At 46.3% G+C, this 20,250-nt stretch overlaps 1 protein-coding gene across 2 annotated transcripts; it reads right to left on the bottom strand.

Moving 5' to 3' along the window:
- Positions 1-223: 223 nt before the first annotated feature.
- On the bottom strand, positions 224-19,480 carry LOC148223536 (lactosylceramide 4-alpha-galactosyltransferase-like). 2 transcript variants are annotated; one of them, XM_088164756.1, is made up of 5 exons: positions 19,381-19,480; positions 9,112-9,217; positions 5,829-5,925; positions 4,054-4,165; positions 224-2,422 (listed from the first exon to the last, which is right to left on the bottom strand). In XM_088164756.1, the coding sequence occupies exon 5, from the start codon at positions 2,417-2,419 to the stop codon at positions 1,286-1,288; it is 1,134 nt and encodes a 377-aa protein (XP_088020882.1). In that variant the 5' UTR covers positions 2,420-2,422; positions 4,054-4,165; positions 5,829-5,925; positions 9,112-9,217; positions 19,381-19,480; the 3' UTR covers positions 224-1,285. The 2 variants fall into 2 exon arrangements, with proteins under 2 accessions (XP_088020882.1, XP_088020883.1); XM_088164757.1 differs by lacking the exon at positions 5,829-5,925.
- Positions 19,481-20,250: the final 770 nt, after the last annotated feature.

Consider the following 20,250-nt stretch of genomic DNA (forward strand, 5'->3'; position numbering starts at 1 on the left):
TTGAACATTTGTCCCTTTAGAAGTTCAGAAGAACTTATCACTGAGCCATGCAGGGACGTAAAATGTTTTCTACTTCTTACAGCAATTTTCATATATCCTTGTCTCGGTTTGAAAGACAGGTATTTTGCTAAGAAAAGGCGAGAACCCCTTTCCTGAAATGCAGAGTGCAACCCCCTCCCTTCTATTTATTATAGTTTCAAAACAGAGGCTTTCAGGCAGAAAATACGGGGATAGGAATTACAGTTCTTTACTGATATACCTAACAAGGCAAACAGCAGAAACAACAACAGCTATAAAAACTGACAATAAAACAGTGTAGCTCAGTTCCAGTCCCTTTTGGCCACAGGCCGTCTCCCTGCGCTCAGTTCCTGTGCTGTGGGCAGGGCAGGGCCCGCGCAGCTGAAGGGGCTGGGTGATGGCGGCCGCGGCCCAGGGGTGAGCGGGATGGAGGAACGACTCCCCCTCACGGTGTGGGTCGTGGTGCTCAGCAGAGTGTCCGGAGGTAGTAGGATGAAGTGGGAGAGGAGCAGAGTGCTGTTCGATGGCAGGGAGCGTGGATCTCGGCGCTGGGATGGCAGGGAAGATCGGAGCACGATCCTTTCTCTCCTCCTTTCGCTCCACGAGTGAAGTGAGAGAGCAAAAGCCCAAGCCCCTGTCCCACCTTTCCTTTTCCAGTGTCCCACTATGCCGCACCACCCAGCGAGAGAAAACAGTTGCTACTAAGGTGTAGCCACAAATATTTAGCATAACAATGGGAAAAATTCCACAGAAAGAAAAGGGAATAATTCAACCCCCAACAACCCCTCATGTTATTCCCCAGGCATAAAGCATCTGGGACAGCCAGGGAATTCTGTTCTGAGCTCCAGAAAACCACGCCCTTTGGCACTGCCTGGCAATGATTTAAAAACTCAGAAATGCCACAGAGAGCAAGCCAAGGGTCCCTACAGCTGTTGAAACATCACAAGGGGCTGCTGAGCCTGGGATCCACAGGAGCAGCCATTGGAGAACACCAAGAGAGAACCAGCTGAGAGGTGCTGATGAACCAGTTCAACCTTCCCTGCAGCAACAGGTCTCCTGAAGGACAGCAAGGGAGGCTGAACTCAGGTTCTGCTGTAAATGTGAAACACAAAGGATCTGAGGCAGATACCAGGGATATTGGTCACAAAACCACAGAGCTGTCAAACAGAACAGCTGCTCTGGAGTCTAGAACGCAGCTCTGAGGAAGGTGAAAGGCACTCTATTTCCTTCAGTCTGGGGAACATCCCTGCTGCCAAGACCCCACAGGTCACACTGCACGCTTTGACAACTCTTCAGAGTCCTCTTTCATCTTTGCATAGGTGGCAGGGCAGAACTGGGAATAGAGCTGAGCCAGCAGAGCCTGGGAGTGGATCACTAACTTGGTGCCATGGCTCAGCTTGTTCCATATGTGCACTGCATAGGTGTTCTTCAGGAGCTGGTGAAACTCTGAGGCACTGACTGCCTCAAACAACTTCTTCCAGTCCTGCCAGGGAATAGGATAAACAACTTCCGGGGCAAGAGCACTCACACCTTGGCAGCTCATGCTCTTGATAGTCTTGATGTTGCACCACTTCTTGAAGACACGAGTTAGGAGCTCTGGGCCCTGGTGTCCCCAGACCCAGCCATTATAGTCCTCCACAAAGTCCTGCATGCAAAGCGCCATGAACTTGTGCTTGGGCTTAAAGGACAGAAAGGCCCCATTCAGTACATCATAATCCTGAATCCCAAGGGCATTGGTGAGGTTCTGTAAGTTCTTAAGCACAATGAAGTCTGTATCCAGGTAGATGCCACCAAATTTCCACATAAGGACAATCCTACAGGCGTCAGACAGGACTGCTAAAAAATGCGGCTCCTGGTGCCGCTGATGCTGCACGTACCACTGTGCCAGAGGTGTTCCAGAAAAGAGCTCTGTCAAGTCCAGGGGTTGGATTTCCACGTTGGGGAAGCATCTCATCAAGGAGAAAGCCCAGTGCTTGGGTAGGGAAGCGTTCTCTTTGGCCAAGCCTTTCATGAGCACCACGACTCTTGATTCAGGATGTGTCCTGGCTGCTGACTCCACAGAACATGAGAACAGGTAACTTGGGGAAGTTTGCTCTGAGGTCTCCACAAAAAACACATTTCCTGCAGATGGAGGGGGCTCACCAGAAATGTTGATGGGAGAAGGCAGATAGTGAGCACAGATGATCTCAGCAGATGAGTCATAGGTGGGGAGTCTGTTCTCTGAGTCCTCCCAGATACCCCAGTAGAACTTGTGGTAGGTGAAGGATATGAACACAAAGATGAGGAAAAACAGGACCCAGGGTTTGTGGCTCAGCACCATTCTGGTGAGCTTTAGGAGGCAGCTGGGCATCCGGAGCATTCTCTCTCCAGCCAGAGCCTGTTCTCCTTTGATAGCCATCATGATCTGAAGGAAAGGAAAGAAGAGAAAAACCTGACAGATGAGGCAGCAGAGTATGAGCTTTCATTGACAGGTGTGTCCCACCTTCATAGCAGTGCACAACAAACTCTGGAACACCATTACAAACCTCATCTGTCACCCTCTAGAATTTCAGGTCACTGTGAACACGAGACATGAGACACGTCTGCAAAGGTTCTGGCAGGAGGAAATAGCAATGTTCCTTATGACCATTCCTGGAGCCTCTGAACAGACACTGTGTGGAGCTGCTGCCAGCTGGTTGTCATGAGAGCTGTTGTTTTCTCCTGATACACAACATGTCCTTCCTCAAACCAAACACAAGTCTCAGTCTTCCAGGCTGTTGATGTGGCAGTTGCTGCCTTTCCAAACCAACCACCTTCCCCTGCAGAGAGCCTGGCCCATTGTTCCTGTTACATATCTTGGCAGGATGGATGGAGGATGGGAAAGGAATGGATACAGGGCAGCCCTGGAGGCTGATGCAGACAATAAGGTCAAGAACTGCCTTTGTAAAGGGAGTTCCAAGGCTGCTTCCCTGCCCTGCAGAGCCCTCACTGGCTCTGACCTGCTCAGCTCTCTCAGTAGATCCTGCTGGTGGACAGGCAATCCCTCCACTCTCCTGCCCTAACTTGCTCTCCTCTTCTGGCAAAAGGGAGGGATGGAGTGGAAGAGATTCTTAACGAGGCAGGGACAAACAGATAATTCAGTCTAGCTCCATCCTCAGTCTTAGCATCAGCATTACTGCCATTGCCTCTCCTTAAAGTGAAGGGCAGCAGAAGCAGCACCTCCTCTTCTACCACTGGGCCCCAAAGGTCAATGGGGAAGAGCGCAGGAAGAAGCAGTGAGGAAGAGAGTGGCTTTTAGGACCAGGGGAAATAGTCTCAAGTTGTGTCAAGGGAGGTCAGAGTGGATGTTACTCAGAATTTCACTCCCTGAAAGAGTCATCAGGCACTGGCACAGGCAGCCCAAAGAAGTACTGGCATAAGCAAAGTGGCAGGGAACGCGACAGAGGTGGCACAGTCCCATTTGTCATTGCTTCTTGATCACTGTGCCTAGATCACACATGGAGCCAAAGCCGACTCGTCAGCTACACTGGGAAGCATCCAAATGTCAGAGCATGGAGCCACCACTCTGCACCAAGCACTGGGAGACAGAGGAAAGGTAGTCGACAGACAAATGATCAGCTCTGTATCCCCACAAGGTTTTCTCCTTCTGCACAGAAATGCCAGAGCGTGCTGCCTTTTACAGACCCTTTACATTCCCCACCTTCCATACCATAGCTGGCTTAATCCTGTAAATAATTTTTTTGTTTTGTGAGCACAAGAAGAGAAAGCAGCTTTGGGGGAAGTTCCTGTGCAGCAGAGGGGCACGAAAGTGCCACGCTAATTTAACCACAAGCAAGGTTCAAGGTTGTCAGGGCATTTTGAGCTAAAGACGGAACTTTACTGCCATCACATCCCTGTAAAGTTAGGAAGTTTCTGCTTTTGGAGTGGATAAGGCAACACTTTAGACAATGCATTAGCCAGTGCAATTCTTTTACGAAACAAAGACAGGAAGCCTGGCTCTATCTCTTCCTCCGAAAATGCAAGGGCCATTGCAAAGAAATTGCAAACACTACTCACCTGTCCCTACGTTCAGGACACCATGGAATTCATTGTTCAGCTGGAGAAGAGTTTTAAGAGGCTGGAGTCTGTTGAGAGTGCCTACAACTCTATGTACTGGCAATTCCTCCTTCTGAAAAGAAATTATAAGAGAAACAGCCTTAATATATGGACAAACACAATAGATGAAGGAGGATATGACATCAGTCATTTATCCAGTGAGCAGCGGATAGAAAGGATATACGTAGTATTGCAAAGAACCCACCTAATTATGAAACAAAGAAAGAAATTCAGACCTCATTGTCAGTATACTTTAAGTTTCAGTTGGAGCCAGGAGCATTTCTGGTTTTCCTTTTCTCCTCCTTTGCTAAGAACTCCCAGTGCTCTCGCTCCTTCTAGGGCTGCCACGATAACTAATCTGACCTTTCCATGGAGCTGCCTGCTCCCACACCAAGACCTAAATACAGAACGCCCCTTTAGAAACACATTCTCTTAACCAAATACCTTACATATGTTATTAGGGAATACTCCCTCACATGCCATTGATCTCATTGAAGGACTTTGCCACATTCAGGTGTCCCTCATTCTGTGACAGTTCCCCCTTGCCCCTGTGGTCAAGGCTGGCTGAGCTTCCCTTGCATGAGGCATGCAGGCACTTTCATAAAATCCCTCCCTTACCAGTACAGCCACTAAATCTAGGGTTTACTGTAGGTTCCTCCTCAGCTGCCTGAAACTAATATTACTCTGTAGAATCCCATATTCCTCTTGCCTCCCCACCTCCTTCCGTGCACAGCAGCACCATGGATGGACTCATGACAACTCTGGTCCCAGCACAGGGACTCCACAACTGCTCTGGGCTACCTTAGCTAGTGTTTCACCACCATTCCTTCCTTTCCAACTTGCCACAGTTCCATTTGTGAACATTGTGTCTCCTTCCATCTCTGCATTGAAAAGAAGAGAGTCTTGCTTGTGTCCTTCACCCACCCACCTTCAGTCAGGTGTTTGTACACCCTGACCAGAGAGCCCAGCCTGCTCCAGACCAAGAAAAGTCAGCAGAGCTCTCCCAGCCTCTGCTCATGCACCTTCTCACCTTAGTGGCCCTTTGCCAGACTTGCTCCAGTATGGACACACCTTCCTCATCCTGGGATTCCAGAACCAGCCCTCCAGGTGTGTCTCATCAGTGCTGAGTGGTGGGCAAGGATCACCCCCCATGACCTTGCAGGGCATGCTCTACAGGCTGTGGGGACATCTGCTGGCTCCTGACCAGTCTGTAGTCCAGGGGACCACCTGACCCTTTTCTGCCAAGGTATTTCCCATCATAATGCTGCCTATCATTTTCATGGCTTTGCTTATTAAATGTAAATGCCAAGTTAACCAACACACGGCTTGAGTTATGCAAATAAAAAAATGTGTCCAAGCAAAAATTGCAAAATCCACAGAGACACCTCACTGCACAATGTAAGCCCTGATATTTAAATATCATTGAGGAGCCCAAGCATAAAAGGGATAAAACAAAGCAAACAGACACAGGGCTGCCACCACAGATGATTTTGTAACTGCACCATGCAAGGACTGCCACCAGTCTGCTGCTGCTGGATCTGCACATGCTCACACTCAGTTTTAGTGCACCTTGCCCTGAGCAAAGTGATTTCCTGCCCAACATGACTAATAGTGCTTCACTGATATTTCCTTGGTAGCAAAATCACAGACAACAAAAAAAGGAAACAACCCACACTAGATGATAATTGAATGATTGCCTGATGGTACAGCATGAACTGTGCATGGAGCCAACTTACATGAAGCCAAAAAAAGCATCCTGCATTCCTGCAATCCTTAACTTTTCAAATTGTAACAGCTGGTATTCAGAAGTTCCTGAAACCTGGCAAATCATTCCTAATAAGAAAAAAATTTCATTATTGAGTGATACTCTTATAAAACATCATATGATCTACATGACAGTTCAAATAGTGATAACAAATGGAAGAAATGCAAAAATTCTTTAAGGGCATGCGTTTAGTGATGTCAGAGAATTAAATGTTACATTCTCACTTTGCACTGAAAGCATTTATGATTGTTTTTACGTAATTACATTAGAACTGTGTAATTCTCAGAGTATGAGTTCTGCAGAAGGTCTCAAAACCTCCAGGCCTAAATCTTACCATATCAAGTAAAAATTGTGTTTTAGCCAGAGGTGATCAGATGATTACAGGGAAACTATGCTTGCCCACATTGCAGAAGTGTGTTGTTTCAAAAACGGAATATAATGGTGTATGTCAATAAGGACTTTGCTATTGTTTCCTTTCTAGGATTTAATGGATACAGCTTATACCTAGGTAATTAGGAGATTTAGCCTATGAAGCTGGATTGACCTGCAAATTGGCAGAAAATTACAGAAAAGAAGATGCAAAGGGATCATCTAAATATTAGTAAATATACATGTATCTATAGATACATAATATACTATTAACTAAAATGGATTTGCAATGCAACTCTTTGTTGCACCTCAGAACATGCAGAGAAATCGTTAGAGATGATTTTGCATCTTTAGCTGGGAAAGATGCTTTGGTTGATTCCCAACATTTTCAAGCAATAGCTGTGCCCTCTCGTGGCCATTCCTGCAGTTCTAGGCACTAAAAATATCCTTCTGGGTTTAAGGAAAGTACTGCTGGTGTAGCAAAGCAAATCAGCCAGAACTTGTCATGAACATCCAGTCTTCAAGAGCTAAATGCAAGTATCTTGTGGTATAGTTTCACTTTTCTTTTTTTTTTATTACTGCTTGTCGTTGTTGTGTATTTTTACCAAGACTTCCACTATTTTATGGCATTAAACTATAAAAGCTATGTTTGAATGTATATCCAGCACAAACACAGCAACACAGCTCTGGTTAGCCTTGGAAAAAATGTTTGCACCAGCCCCTGCTGTCTTCAGGGGATGGAAAAAAAATACCCTTGAGATCAGCAATGTCCTTACAAGTGAATGTGTGGACATAGGAACTCAAAACACCTGAGGGGGTGGTGGTAAATTTGCTACAAATTTGGTAACAAAAAACAGAGAAGAGAGGAAAAGGTCCAGCAAAGTACTGCTGCATACCGAGGTAGCTGCTAAGGGTCTGGAGCAATAAATATCACCCATCATAATCAGCCTAATAGAAGTATTTTGGGGACCCAACAGAAAACAGCTGAATATCTCCATTTTCACATTACTAATGACAGTAGAAGAGGTGAGATTTGACAATAACAGCATTCAGTAGGTGACTAAGCAGTCTGTTAGGCATAGAAGCTCAGAGTGGTGTCCAACAGGGATGCATCACCAGCAAATTCCCCTGGTATTTAGGGGAATTAATTTTTAGCATTTTACCAACAGCTTTAGAGCTCCTCCTCCTGAACCCAGAGAAGACAGCAGACCAAGCACGTGTTAAGGTAAGAGGAGAGCAAATATTTTAAATGGAGTATATTAGACCAATAAAATACAGCAGCTGAAGGCAGAGGACGTTTAAATCACCTGTCTTTAACTGCATCTTCTGTATTTATCACAACTTCACCTTTCCAGAAGGAACCCTGTAATATCCCATTCACTTACAGTGGGTTTAGAACTCAGTTTTCTCCTGAAATAAAAGCAAGAGGTATAAACACTCTCTTGTGTAATGAAATACTGGATAGACACTCTGTGGGATAAGATGCATTGAAAGCAAGCCACAACAAAGAGTCAGAGAATGAGACTAGCAAGTTTCTACAAAAAAATAAACAGATTGTGGGAAGAAATGATACAGCAGTTTTGATGGTTGCTGATTCCCAGATCACTGTAAAGCAGCCACAGAAGCATCTCACTGAAGCCATCCAGAAAAAATATCTACAGGGTCTGTTATTTGCAATAGAGAATACCAATGATGTACCTAATGAATGGCCACAAACAGAAATCAGATAGCCAGACATGGCAACATCATTATGTTGTGATCAGCCTCTCTGAATACAGTAAGCAGGAGCCCAAGATGAAGGGAAAATGATCAGTAATGCTGTTACACTTAGACAGTCAGAAATTTGTAGGATCAGGTTCGTTAAGCAGGACCTGCCTCTTGTGAATGTATGCTGGCTGGGCCTTCCCCCCTGGTTGGTCACACTCAGTATGATCTGTTCCACAGCCTTCCCTGGCATCGAGGTCAGGCTCATGGGCTTGTGGCTCTCCAGATCCTCCTTTCAGCCTTCTTGTAGATGGCTATCACATTGGCTAACCCTCAGTCTTCCAGGTCACCAGGGCTGCCAGCAAATGATGGAGAGCAGCTCCCTTGGTCCCTTTGAGTGGATCCCACCTGGCCCCACAGGTTGTGCAATTTTAAGTGGAGCAGCAGGTCACTATTTCCTCCTGGATTACAGGGGGGTTATCCTGTCCCTATCTTCTAGCTCAGGGAGTTTGACACCCTGATAATAACTGGTCTTTCATTTAAAGACTGAAGCAAAGAAGGCATCAAGTACCTCAGCCTTTTCCTCATCCTTGGATCCTTGGTGGCCATGTTTTCCCTCATGTGCAACAAAGGATGGAGAGTCTCCTTGGCTCTCTGTTATGAATGTATTTGGAAAAAAAAATAATTGTGATCTCTTGTGGTACTTGCCAGACTAAATTCTAGCTGGGCCTTCAGCCTTTCTGACTTTCTCCCTGCATAACCTAATGACACCCTTGTAATCCTCCTGAGCCATTTGTCCCTTCTTCCAAAGCTAGCATTTTTTTTCCCCCTTGAGTTCAATCAAAAGCTCCCTATTCATCCAGACCAGTTCTCTTCCTTGCTTGCTTGTCTTATGGCACATGGGGCTGGCCTGTTCCTGTGGCTTTCAGATGTTGTTCTTTGAGAACATCCATCCTTCTTGCACCCCTTGCCTCTCAGGACTGCTTCCCAAGGGACTTCCTCAACCAGTGCCCTGAACGGGCCAAAGTCTGGAAGTCCAAGGTGGAAGTTTTGTGATTATATTCCATATTCCTTCAAGAACTGAAAACTCTCATTTAAAGACCACTATGCCCAAGACAGACTCCAACCAGCCCTTCTCCATTCACCAACAGCAGAGCCCAGTATCCCCAAGATCCTCTTACCTGTAGCCAGATGTAGAAATTAATTCTGGGTTGTTTCAAAGTGATCTCTGAACTCCCAATCTACCGACCTTCTGCCTCTATAGCAGGCTTCATATTCCTTCTGCAACTGGGAAAAAAAAAAAAAAAAAAAAGTATTAATAATATTGGTAGCATTACTATCTTTTGGAAATTGTTTCCAAACAGTGTTTTCTCTAGTCTCATGGTGTTGCCATATTTAACTTGCCAGAACTCATGTGCCTACTTCATTTTCCCCCTAGTTACAGATGCCATTTTGAAGAGGGCTCTATACTTCCCATACCTCTGCCAGCATATTACAGGATGCTGTTTGGCTTCATCATTATATACAAATTTAAATATCAAGATCTCAGCTTGGGCTGTAATGGCAGGGTGCAGCTGAGTGACTTCCCCCTGCAGTTCTCTCTTCCAGACTCTGCCTGTTCATCTGATTTCCAGGAACGGTTATAATGCAAAAACCAGAGACCATGAGCCAAGTGAACAAGGGAATGGTCACAATCACTTGAGAGAGATAAACTTGAAGTACCTATGAAGGACTAAAGGGATGATGTTCACATATGGCATATCCAAAAAGAGCATGGGGAGAGCTTTGCTTCCCCTTTTTCTCTCCTGCTGAGAACACACCAGCCCTAGGCAGAGCTCAGTCCCCAGCATATATCAGATTAAGACAAGTACCTGCACTTTCCCACGAGAATCTACTTTGCACTATGGCCTTCCCAAACTGCACATTTTGGGAGGAGGGAGATAAAACAAGGAGGAGAATAGCAAGAGGAAAAAGAGCCCTACAGAGCATAACTCCTGACTGTGCGTCCTGGATGCTCCCAACATGAGAGCTTCTGGCACAGGAGAGCTCTCAGACAGCACAGAGAAAATAATGATCCTTTAGTCACTTCCCAGGAGACTGGATCCAGGGTTACATTCCTGATCCTTCCATTCTCCTCTTCTGCTGCATTGGCCAGTTCTGCATCTCCAGTCCCACTCTGCTTCCCCCTTGAGGTACAGCACCCATGTACCAGCTAACCTTCATGAGCCCCAGGACAGGAGTCATGACATGAAATAAGCTGTATAAACACACAGTTTAATTGAAGGGCACTGCCATCAGTGTGGCAACACTTTTCTCAGAAGTGCCTGGCTCTTAATAAAATTAAAACCCCAGAAATCTTTCACAAGGAATATATTCTTTGAAAGAAAAGATGAAAAAATTATCTGAAAGATGCAGAACATTTTAGTGTCTCCTCTGCTTTAATCCCTGTTTATCTTTTGGTAAAAGTTTGCATAATTTAAAAGAAATAAAATCAATACAATCCAACAGTAAAAGCAGAAGTTCAGTCAGACAAACCAGAAATGTGAAAAATGTAACAGAGAACTATACTATGCCTCCTAAAGAGAGCTATGGGTCAGCTTGATAATAGAATTTTCCATTTCAGATTAATCACTCTTCTGTTGAAAACAAGAAGAAAACTCTCTGCTGAGAATTTTTTTCCTCCTTCATTTTCTTTCCCCCTTTATTGAACAAAAGCCTTATTATTCTGTAACTTTTCTAAGACACCTTTAGCCTCTCAGACTGGCCACTTTGGAGTGTTTCTACACTACCTAACACATCACCTGGTGTATTAAGTTGCAATACAGGATATGACCAAAAGTATATATTCTAACACCATCTGTTGAACCAGGTGGGGCAGTGATCCTTATCTCTGTGGGAGATATCCTCTGCTAATGGGCCATCTGTTGAAACCAGGAGGGGCAGTCATCTTTATCTTTTTCCAAAACAGAGAAAATAATCATCCTTTAGTCACTTCCCAGGAGACTGGATCCAGACTGGACCCATCCTTCCTCCAAGGAGAGATCTCCTGTTAATGGGCCATTGAGTCCCACTGCATGATGGAATTTTATCAATCATCCCATTGTGAGATGCTCCACCCAGGGGGAGGAGCCAAGCATTTCCTACCTAGATAAAATCTGAGATTTGGAACATCAGAGCAGCCTTTTTCCACTGGATTCCAGTGGAAAAACCAGACCTTTCTAATGCTGGCCAGGGGTTTTACACACAGAATCACAAACAAACCCTCTGATTTTAAGGATTTGGAGGAAAACTGCACCCTTCTACAGGAGCACTGCTTCAACAGAACCACATCTGTCACTGCAGGAGGATGCAGCCACCATTTAATGGGACTGCTACCAACACCCTGACTGACTGATGGGGTGTCAGGTTGTATTCTGGCTCTGTCAGTGTTTTGGATTTGTTCTTTGTAATACTGTATTTCTATTTTAATTTTCCTAGTAAAAAACTATTATTCCTATTCCCATATCTTTGCCCAAGAGCCCCCTTAATTTCAAAATTATAATAATTTAGAAGGAGGGGATTTACATTCTCTATTTCAAAGAGAGGCTCCTGCCTTTCTTAACAGACATCTGTCTTTCAAACCAAGACACCTGGTCAGCAGCCCTGGGAGTAGCCACCTCCAGGTTAGGTGCCCTTCTGCTTTCCTTGGGACTCTGAAGGGGTAACACACACTTTCTGTCCATACAGATACAAGAAACAGCAAGACTCCACCATCCTGTCCCTAGCAGCTTCTAGCCGTTCTTAAAAATGTTCAAGCAGAGGCAGAGTGTGCTGCTCTGACCAGCTGCAATTTTGGTGTGCAATGGGCTGAGTTTTTCTAATTTGGAGCTGGTTGGAACCAGCTGGAATCAGAGCCCTTGCCCCTGACTCCCAAACCCTGCAGATTCTGCCTCATACAGAGTACTTTGCAATGTTTCAATACAGAAGTGGTTTTTTTTCTTCCTGTAAAGGTGAAACTTGGATTTGAATGTTGGATTACCAATTGGTGAGCTGTTCTTCACTACCTAGTGCAAACAAAACTGGTTATAAAAGAAATTAGGTGGTGAGGGTTACTGACTTACTGAATGACTCATATATTTATTTCCCTTCCCTTTGTGGTAACATCAGTTTCCAAAAGGTACCTGTCCAATTCTTTAAAGAAGGAAGACAACTGATCCTAAGTGCCATGTCATCATTTACTTGAACACAAAGGTTTTTCCAAGAGTTTATTGATAGCATCCCATCCCATGTTTTATTATTTGCTTAAACTTGTCAAGAGCTTGTCCCAAGCAGCTCCTTAGCATGTACCAAAGGGCTCTCTACCAGTTAAACAGGAATATGGGGACACCCCAGCACTGCCACATACCTGTGAAGACTTCCCAGAAAGCAAGGCTTTGTGTTGCAACTAAACCAGCCTAAGGAGAAGATGCCAACAAAGTGAGGATTACCTCAGTAATCTAAGGCAGAAAACTTTACCTACAAAATAAATATGGAGCTTTCCTGAGGGTTTGTTTTCCACACAACAGCTCGACTGAAGCATAGCTGTGAGGGAGAGTAGTTAAGAGCACTGCTGCTCCCTCAGTACTTCTCCCTCTCAAGCAGCAAAGAAATAGCTATCATCTGGTTTGATTTTTTTAAAGGACACTCCTTAGCTTAATAGGAGAGAAATATAGAACTATCTCAGGCAGTAAATAGGAGAAGCAGGTTCCAGCAGTGAAAGCAGGAAGGAAACCACAGGGTCCTCTGGGGCACTGCAAACACCTCTGAAGCCAGAGCAAAAGCTCCATTACTTCCCATTATATCTGAAGAAGTCTCATCAGAAGCTACACAGCAGCTGGTGGTGATGCAGCTGTAAGGTTCCATCCAGCAGTTTTAATGGAGGAAACAAAGCAAGAGGAAAGACCACAAGCACAGGAATGACTGCCACACCAATGCAAACATGCAGCTGTGTTTGCTTGAAATTAGCTCCTGCTTTTACCTTAGCAGTACTTTGTGACTGCCTAAAAAGCAAAGCAAACATTAATAAGTTCCCAGGCCCTGTCAGAAAGAGGCGCTTTAGGACTTTGCTGGGACAACACAGAGATGACTTGGGAGCAAAGAGGTATCACAGCAGCCAGAGACAAGAGCCAGGTCCTCACTCACCACACCCAGGCTGTGCTTCTCACCAGGCCAGGGGCTGGCCTGTTGAGTGCTTTCCTGGGGCACACAGAGCAAGGAATAAAAAAAAACAAACCAAAAACAAAAAACAAGTTTAAGTCTTTTCGTGTGGCACTTGCTGTGCAGGACCATATGCCACATCCCAGCAGCAATCCCAGCTGTCACACACTGCCAGAGCCCCATCCTGTTCGAACCCCAAGGGTTGGTTACCCACTGCAGCAATGTGCTGTTGGCTCAGCAAAGCACAGAACATCCATCCCAGATTGTCCAGAGGCAGACAGGGCTGCAACTCACTCCAGGTAATATAAGACAAGTTTAGGGCATTTCTGCATAGGTCAGGTGAAACACTGGGTTTAAATGCTTTGTTAAATATGGTCCTTGAAACTGAGTCCAGGATATTTTCCCAGATTAACATTAGAAAAGATCCAGAGTATTTTTGCTGCTGCTTCATGGAGAAAGTCAAATCTATGATTCCATTCCTGCCTGCCAACAGGTTTCACCCTTGCTTTTGTTTTTACCAGAAGGCCAAGGATTTTTATTTTCAAGCTTTTCCTTTAAAAACCAATGGAAATATTAAATCACAAGAAAATACACAATCTTAAAATCTCAAGCTAGAATAAGAGCATAATTGTCACGGCAGACTTTTAAATAACATTTGGTACACCAAAATTAAATATACTAATCTTGGATCTAGAGCTAAGGCAATTTAGAAGTAACCAGTGGGTGTAATCCCCAGCAAATATATTTGGTGTTAAGGCATCCTTAAGTGAAATTAAAAAAAAAAAAAGCTGCTGAAAGTTTACATAAATCAGTTCCCAGTTACTGTGTTTCAGAGCAGGTGCAGACAGGCATTTTCTTCCTTTTGAGCACAATGGCAAATTCAAGATTTCAAAGCTTTCATCAAGAATAAATTAGAAAAAAACCCTCCTAGAACTACGGACTGCACAAATTGTCAAAGCAAAGCATGTGGGCTGTTTCCTTCCAAAGACCACAGTCAAAACTGCCCTGCACTGCACCTTCTGCTTTTACCCCCTTGCTCTTTCCAGTCCAGCATGTTTGCCAAGAGCAGAAATAGGAACTAATACTCTGAATTGCTACCACGTGCTGTGGAGAGCTGTGGTCAGGGCCAGTCTCTAGAAATACTCAGAATGAGGCAGTCTGCAGCAGAGAGATGGGCTGAGCACTCTTGTTTGGATCTGTGCTTCTTTGGTCCTGTCCCAGCACTATGGACTGCGTGGGAGTGGCTGCAGGTCAGGCTGGGTGAAGCCATTCCCACAACCACAGCCTAAGGGGGAACCACAGGGCCTTTCCCAAGGCTGCACCAGGTACTGTCCTTTCCACATTTCAAATGCTTTGACTTTTTACACACCCTGCGCCTGAATTATAACTTCCTGTTCATTGAGAAATACCAAAACGTATGGAACATGGCATACCAATAGCCTGACACCAATGCATATGGAACAACAAGAACTAATGCAATTGGTTCTGTTCACTTCTGCACACTTCATGAGAATATCCCATTTGCACTTAGCTCAAACAGGGCATATCAAGATCACTGGTGACCTCCCTGAATGCATCCTTTTAAAATTCCATACTGTTCATGCTCCACGTGGCACTCACACAGAGGATTCACCTGCCTGATCAACAGCAGAGATTTCTAACACTGAAATAGTGACTGCCTGCTCAAATGAACACAGGGCTGAACTACTGGAGGGAGCAACTGGAGCTGTGCCAGGGTAGGGTTAGGGTGGTTTCTGGGAAAAGGTTCTTCACCCAGAGGATACTGGGACACTGCATAGTCTCCCCAGGGATTTGATCACAGTACAAGCCTGAGAGAGTTCAAGGAGTGTTTGAACAATGCTCTCAGCCCAGAGTGGGATTGTTGGAGTGTCCTGTCAAGGGCCAGGGATTGCACTCAATGATCCTTGTGGGTTCCTTCCAACCCAGCTTATTCTGTGATTCTACTCAAATAGAGGGCTGGTGAGGAAGTGTCACTTCTGCCCTGCAGCTCTCCCAAAGCCCTCCAGGGAGCTGTGCAGGTATCAGCTTCCCCCTCGGCCAGGGCCAGGCCACCAAGGTGTGGGCCAGGAGAGCCCTCTGGTGACATCTGCTCTCCACTATTCAGGGATACCTGGGATTACCCAAAAAGCCCCAGGAAGATTAACTTTACAAAACACTGTTGCTAGTCTTAAGACTACTTGTTGAAATGCAAGATTCTGCATGTCCTCACAAGGATCTCGTATGACCTTGAGGGTTTGTTAGTGAAGGCTCATAAACACAAAACACTATAGTTTGATGCCTTCCTCAGATTTCTGTGCCTATTTCATGAATGGAGAGGTAAGATTTACTTGCACCTATCAGACATGAGAGCAGAGCAGCAAAGCCCCAGCAGCAGGTACTGCACAGCTGGCCAGCCCTCCCTGCTGCAGAACACAGAATGCCAATGAGGTGAGAGCTGTAACCTGCCTCCCAGCTCAAAAACTGCTGTAACCTGAAGCCCACCCCTCATTTTCTTTTTTTTTGAGCCTTCATCCACTCCCTTCAGGATAGGCTATGGTCCCCTTACTTCTCATGGCAGTTACATAATTCCCCAAAACTGTTCTGCTCAACACCTTCCTCCCCACTCTGCCACAGCCCTTGAGCCCAGCACAGAAGACACTGGGGAGCTATTGAATGATGGCTTCAGGAATCTGAGGTGACCACCAGCCCACAAACCCTGAGCTGTGAGACAGGACAGAAAATGCAATTGCACAACAGGAGAGACAGCTCTGGTATCTTGCTTTCCACCCAGAAGAACACAGGACAATCACTCTCAGCACCCTGTCAATAAAAGTTTCCCAACACGTTTTTTTATAGACTATCTTTTAGGTCTTTAACTAAAAGGAGTAACTTTGTACCTCACAGCCTTTAGTTTTCAGGAAGCAACTACATAAACCCCTCATCAATACTTAAAATGAAAGGGATGGCAGAATTTGGCTGTGTAAAGCTGCTGGAAAGGGCAAAGAGACAAAAGGACAGATGCTAGCAGTGGGCGAGCTGGGAAACTGATACAGCTCCATGCCACCAACAGCTTCCAAACAGTAGTTTCCTGTTACTGTGTTTCTGTAGGAAGCCATGCAGGCTCTTGTGTGCTGGGGTATAAAATTTAAGACTAAACACTGTTTTAACCCTCACAGCTCAAGAGAATACTGGCACACAGCTAGAAAAGGAGCTGCCCTTTGGTGGCACATCCAAGAAGACCATGAAAACACAGAAGTCAGAATTCCCCCTGATCAGGAAGTGAGAAAATTAATTCACAGTATCAATGCTAACTGCAAGGAAAAATGATCTAACAGCAGACTACACATGGATTTAGGGGATTTCTGTTTATTTTGCTGCTCTGGAACAGGTTTCTTACAGACCAAGGAGCAGGTCACTTAGAACTGAAGCAGGAAGCGTCACCTCTGATTTGAAATGGCAGTGAAGTTGATGTCTAGATTTCTTCAAGGATCTCAGGGGTTGTTTTTGTGTCTCACAACTTTCCTCCTATGAGTATTGAGGAAGTACTTTCCTGTCTGACAGCACAACTGCAAGGCTGAACTTATTAAAGATTGGGAGACATTAACCTTGAATAGGCAATATGCAGTTGTACAGAAGAGAGCATGAACATTTTCCTTTCTAAGAGAAAAATCTAAATAAACATGATTGTACTTAATCCTTCATTGACAGGAGAGTGGTTGGTTCACAATTCCATAATCTGAAGTTCCACCAGACCTCATTTAAGCTGTTAGGCAGAGTTCTCAGCCCCAGTTTAAGATATTTGTAAAAGTCGGTAAAGACAGTGAAGAAATGAGTTACAAGAAGTTAGTTGGTAGTGTATCACCTGTTTCCCAGTGAAAGCACCACCTAAAAGATGATCTGTGAATCTGTTCTGGAACCTGAACAACCCAGCAGCTTGAGGAGTTTTAGTGTTAATTTGATCAGGGGTAAAGCACACTCCCCCCACCATGAGAGCAGAGGAAGGAACCACAAAGCCAGAAGACACAGTCCAAGTTTTTGACAAACCTGGGAAGCACAACCCTTAGGGAGCTGAGTAACAGCACTGCTACGCTGATTTACTGGGGGCTGCCAGTAAAGACAAGAGGGGTGTCCCCATTCTCTCCTGCCATCACATACTGAACTTGATCCAAACCACCAGGGCACTGACAGCAAGGCTCCCCTGCCTCACCTCTACACAAGGAACAGGTTTCCTATGGTGACTGTGACTGGCACAGAGGCTCCTCCTATACTAGAGACCAAAGTCAAAGTGAGATGGAAGAATTACTCATAAACGCCTCTTGCCAAAGTATCTGCTGATGACAAAACCAAGGAGATGGCTGCTTGCTGCTAAAGGAAGTGGCCCTACTCCCTCCCTCCTCAGGCTCTTTTGTGCTTCTCTGAACCTGCTGTGACCAGCCTTGCTAAAGCAGAAAAGGCTGCTTCTACTGAAAGCCTCAATGTTCTTCCTTGTGGCACAGGCACCAGTGAGACAGACACAAATTGGCACAGGAAGATTTTACAGCAGGCATCCAGGAGGCTGCATCCTTCTGGTGTCACTGAACTTCAGTGCATGGTAACTTGGCACAATGATGCCCCTGAACAGGAAAAACTTCATGAGAGACACCACTGGATGGAGAGAGCAAATGCCTCGAGAGTCAGTAGAAATCCCATGAGAAGGAAACCTTGAGGCACAGGGACAGCTGCTCCCTGAACTGCACACCTAAAGCTAAACCTGGCACGCAGACTATTTTTCACTCAACCTCACACACTCCTGCCCTCGAGGGTAATGGCCATTTGTGTGTTGGCAAACACGGCACATGAACAAGAGAAGGGCGTTCACAGGCGCCTCACCAGTCAGTGCTTCCTCCTGCAGAGCCACTGACTCGAGATGCTGCTGGGATTGCTACAAAACCCAAATGCAGGGCTATTTGAGTTTCTTGAGATTTGCTCCTCTGACTTCCATTGCAACAAACCCGATGGCTAATAGTGCAAAACCACCGGCTTCTTCAGAGTTAAGAAACATCCTGTCTATTCTGAGAAACCTCTCACGCATTAGAAAGCCACATGTTCGCTAAACCAGGATGGTTCATTTTTAGCCAAAGCTTCTAGACTCGCCTTTTTTCAGCAGCAATAATAGTTTAAGGTTACTACAGTTACAAGACTTGTGTATTTTTTTATGCCTCTTTCGTAGATGCTCTCTTCCTCCTCTCCTACAGTTCTGTTGTGAATCTCCATCTTTCTTCCTCAGACCTTATCCCAGTCCAGACTCCGACGTTTTCCAGAGCACGTCTGCCCGGGAACGCGGCAGCCAACTGCACCTTCCCCGCTCACATTTTGTGATGTCTTTCCACCCTCTCAGCCAAGCCAGACCTCTTAGTCACCGCTGGCAGAGCGGAATTCCGCTTTTCTCCCTTCCAGCTGACCCTTTCCTCTTCGTCCTCCCACTGCTGCCACCCTCCCGGACCTTCCAGCGTCCCACCGGTGTTCCTGGGGCAGGATGGAGCCCTGCCAGCCTGCGGCACAGGTGGGCACGGCTGCGAGCTGCCTCCCTCACTCGCCCCATCGCCACTGCCCCCGAGAGCTCTGCCCGAGCCGCACAGACCTCACACAGGTGCGGGGGACCCGAGGGGGGCTGCCCTCCACACCCCGCGGCCGAAACGCCGCCTGCCCTCCGGGAGGGAGCGCCGAGAGCTGCCCCGCAGAGCCCCGGTGGCCGCACGGAGCCGGCCCGGCGCTGCCAGGGTCCCGCTGCCGCTCCGATCCGCACCTTCCCCGTGCTAAAACACCGCTTTCCCCGAGCGGGACACGAAGGCCAAAGCCGGCCAGCCCCGGTCCAGCCGAGCGGAGCCCCGCATCCCCGGGCTCACCTCTGCCGAGAGCGCGGCTCCGTCCCGCAGGGCCAGCGCCGACCCCGCCACTCGCACCGCCGGACCGGACTGAGATGTCCGTCCTGGGGCCGCCCCTCAGGACAGGTCGGGTTGGGTCGGGTCCATCCCTCGGGAGAGACCTGTCCCCTCCCCGAGCCCCGGGGCGGTGGCGGTGCCCCGCAGAACAGCCCCACCCCCGGCACTGCCGGCCGGGCGCTCTGGGGTTTTGAATTCCCAATGTGCCACTTCAAATAGCACTAAGGATTTTTATTCCTCCCCCTCCTCCTCCTCCCCACCGCCACCACCACCACCACCACCACCTCGCTTTCTCCTTCCCGCTTCCAGGAGTTTGTGCTCTGCCCCACAGCCGGGTAAGCCGAGCAGTTGTACCTGTGTTGTCTCGCTCGAGTGGCGTGGCAGGGGTGACCCACGCTGGGCAGAGACATCCCGACCTCAGGGGCCGCTAATTACGGACAGGAGGAGGAGCAGGGGAAGGCGGAAACTTCCTACACCTGTGACGCCAAGGGAGCTCATCTACAAAGCGGAACGCGAGTCACTAAAGATGGGAAACCGAAAATTTTAGTTTAAAAAAACCCAACAAAGCAAACAATAAAAAAAAAAAAAAAAAAAAAAAAAAAAAAGGGGGCAGCCCGTACCTGAGCTGCTGACGTGTTGCAAAGCAAGTTTCCAACGTACCCTCAAGCAGGAGGAACTTTTCTGTTAAATTACTCCTGGTAATGATTGCTTAACAAGTTCTTAATGAGCATGAACAAAGAAAGGAAATTTGGGCTTTCATTTAGAAAAGCACAATTGACTGCTAGGCTGCTGTAGGGTGGAGTAAATTGCGTTGGAAGATCATCAGAGAGTTTGCGAAGCAGGTTAGGTGATAATCAAGAATGGTTTAGACAGATAATCCTACCTGAAACAAGAGTTCAACACGAGTTCTTTAGAGATGCCTTCCAGCCCAGTGTTTTGATTCCCACGATATTTATGTGTTACTAATGTGTTACAAATGTACCTGTGACAAACCTTTCCACCACAGAAATACTGACACCGCTGGAAACAAAAACGCTTTCCCCGCAATCAAATAATCAGAAATTGCTTCTCTCCACTGATAAGGTGTTATTTCTTTTATCAGAGCAGGTCTTAATCAAATTTTAAGTTAAAAGAGATTTCAAGATATTTTTGTCTGAGCGGCTGAGCAAAATTTAAATTAATCAGAGTTGCTGCTACTGAAGGTGTCAATGCTCATCCTCCTTG

Source organism: Sturnus vulgaris, chromosome 5 (assembly GCF_052056855.1).
Source record: "Sturnus vulgaris isolate bStuVul1 chromosome 5, bStuVul1.hap1, whole genome shotgun sequence".
Lineage (NCBI taxonomy): Eukaryota > Metazoa > Chordata > Aves > Passeriformes > Sturnidae > Sturnus > Sturnus vulgaris.

Bases quoted from the DNA above. Each gene is read 5' to 3' on its own strand.
- LOC148223536 (XM_088164757.1), bottom strand. From the start codon at position 2,419: ATGATGGCTATCAAAGGAGAACAGGCTCTGGCTGGAGAGAGAATGCTC.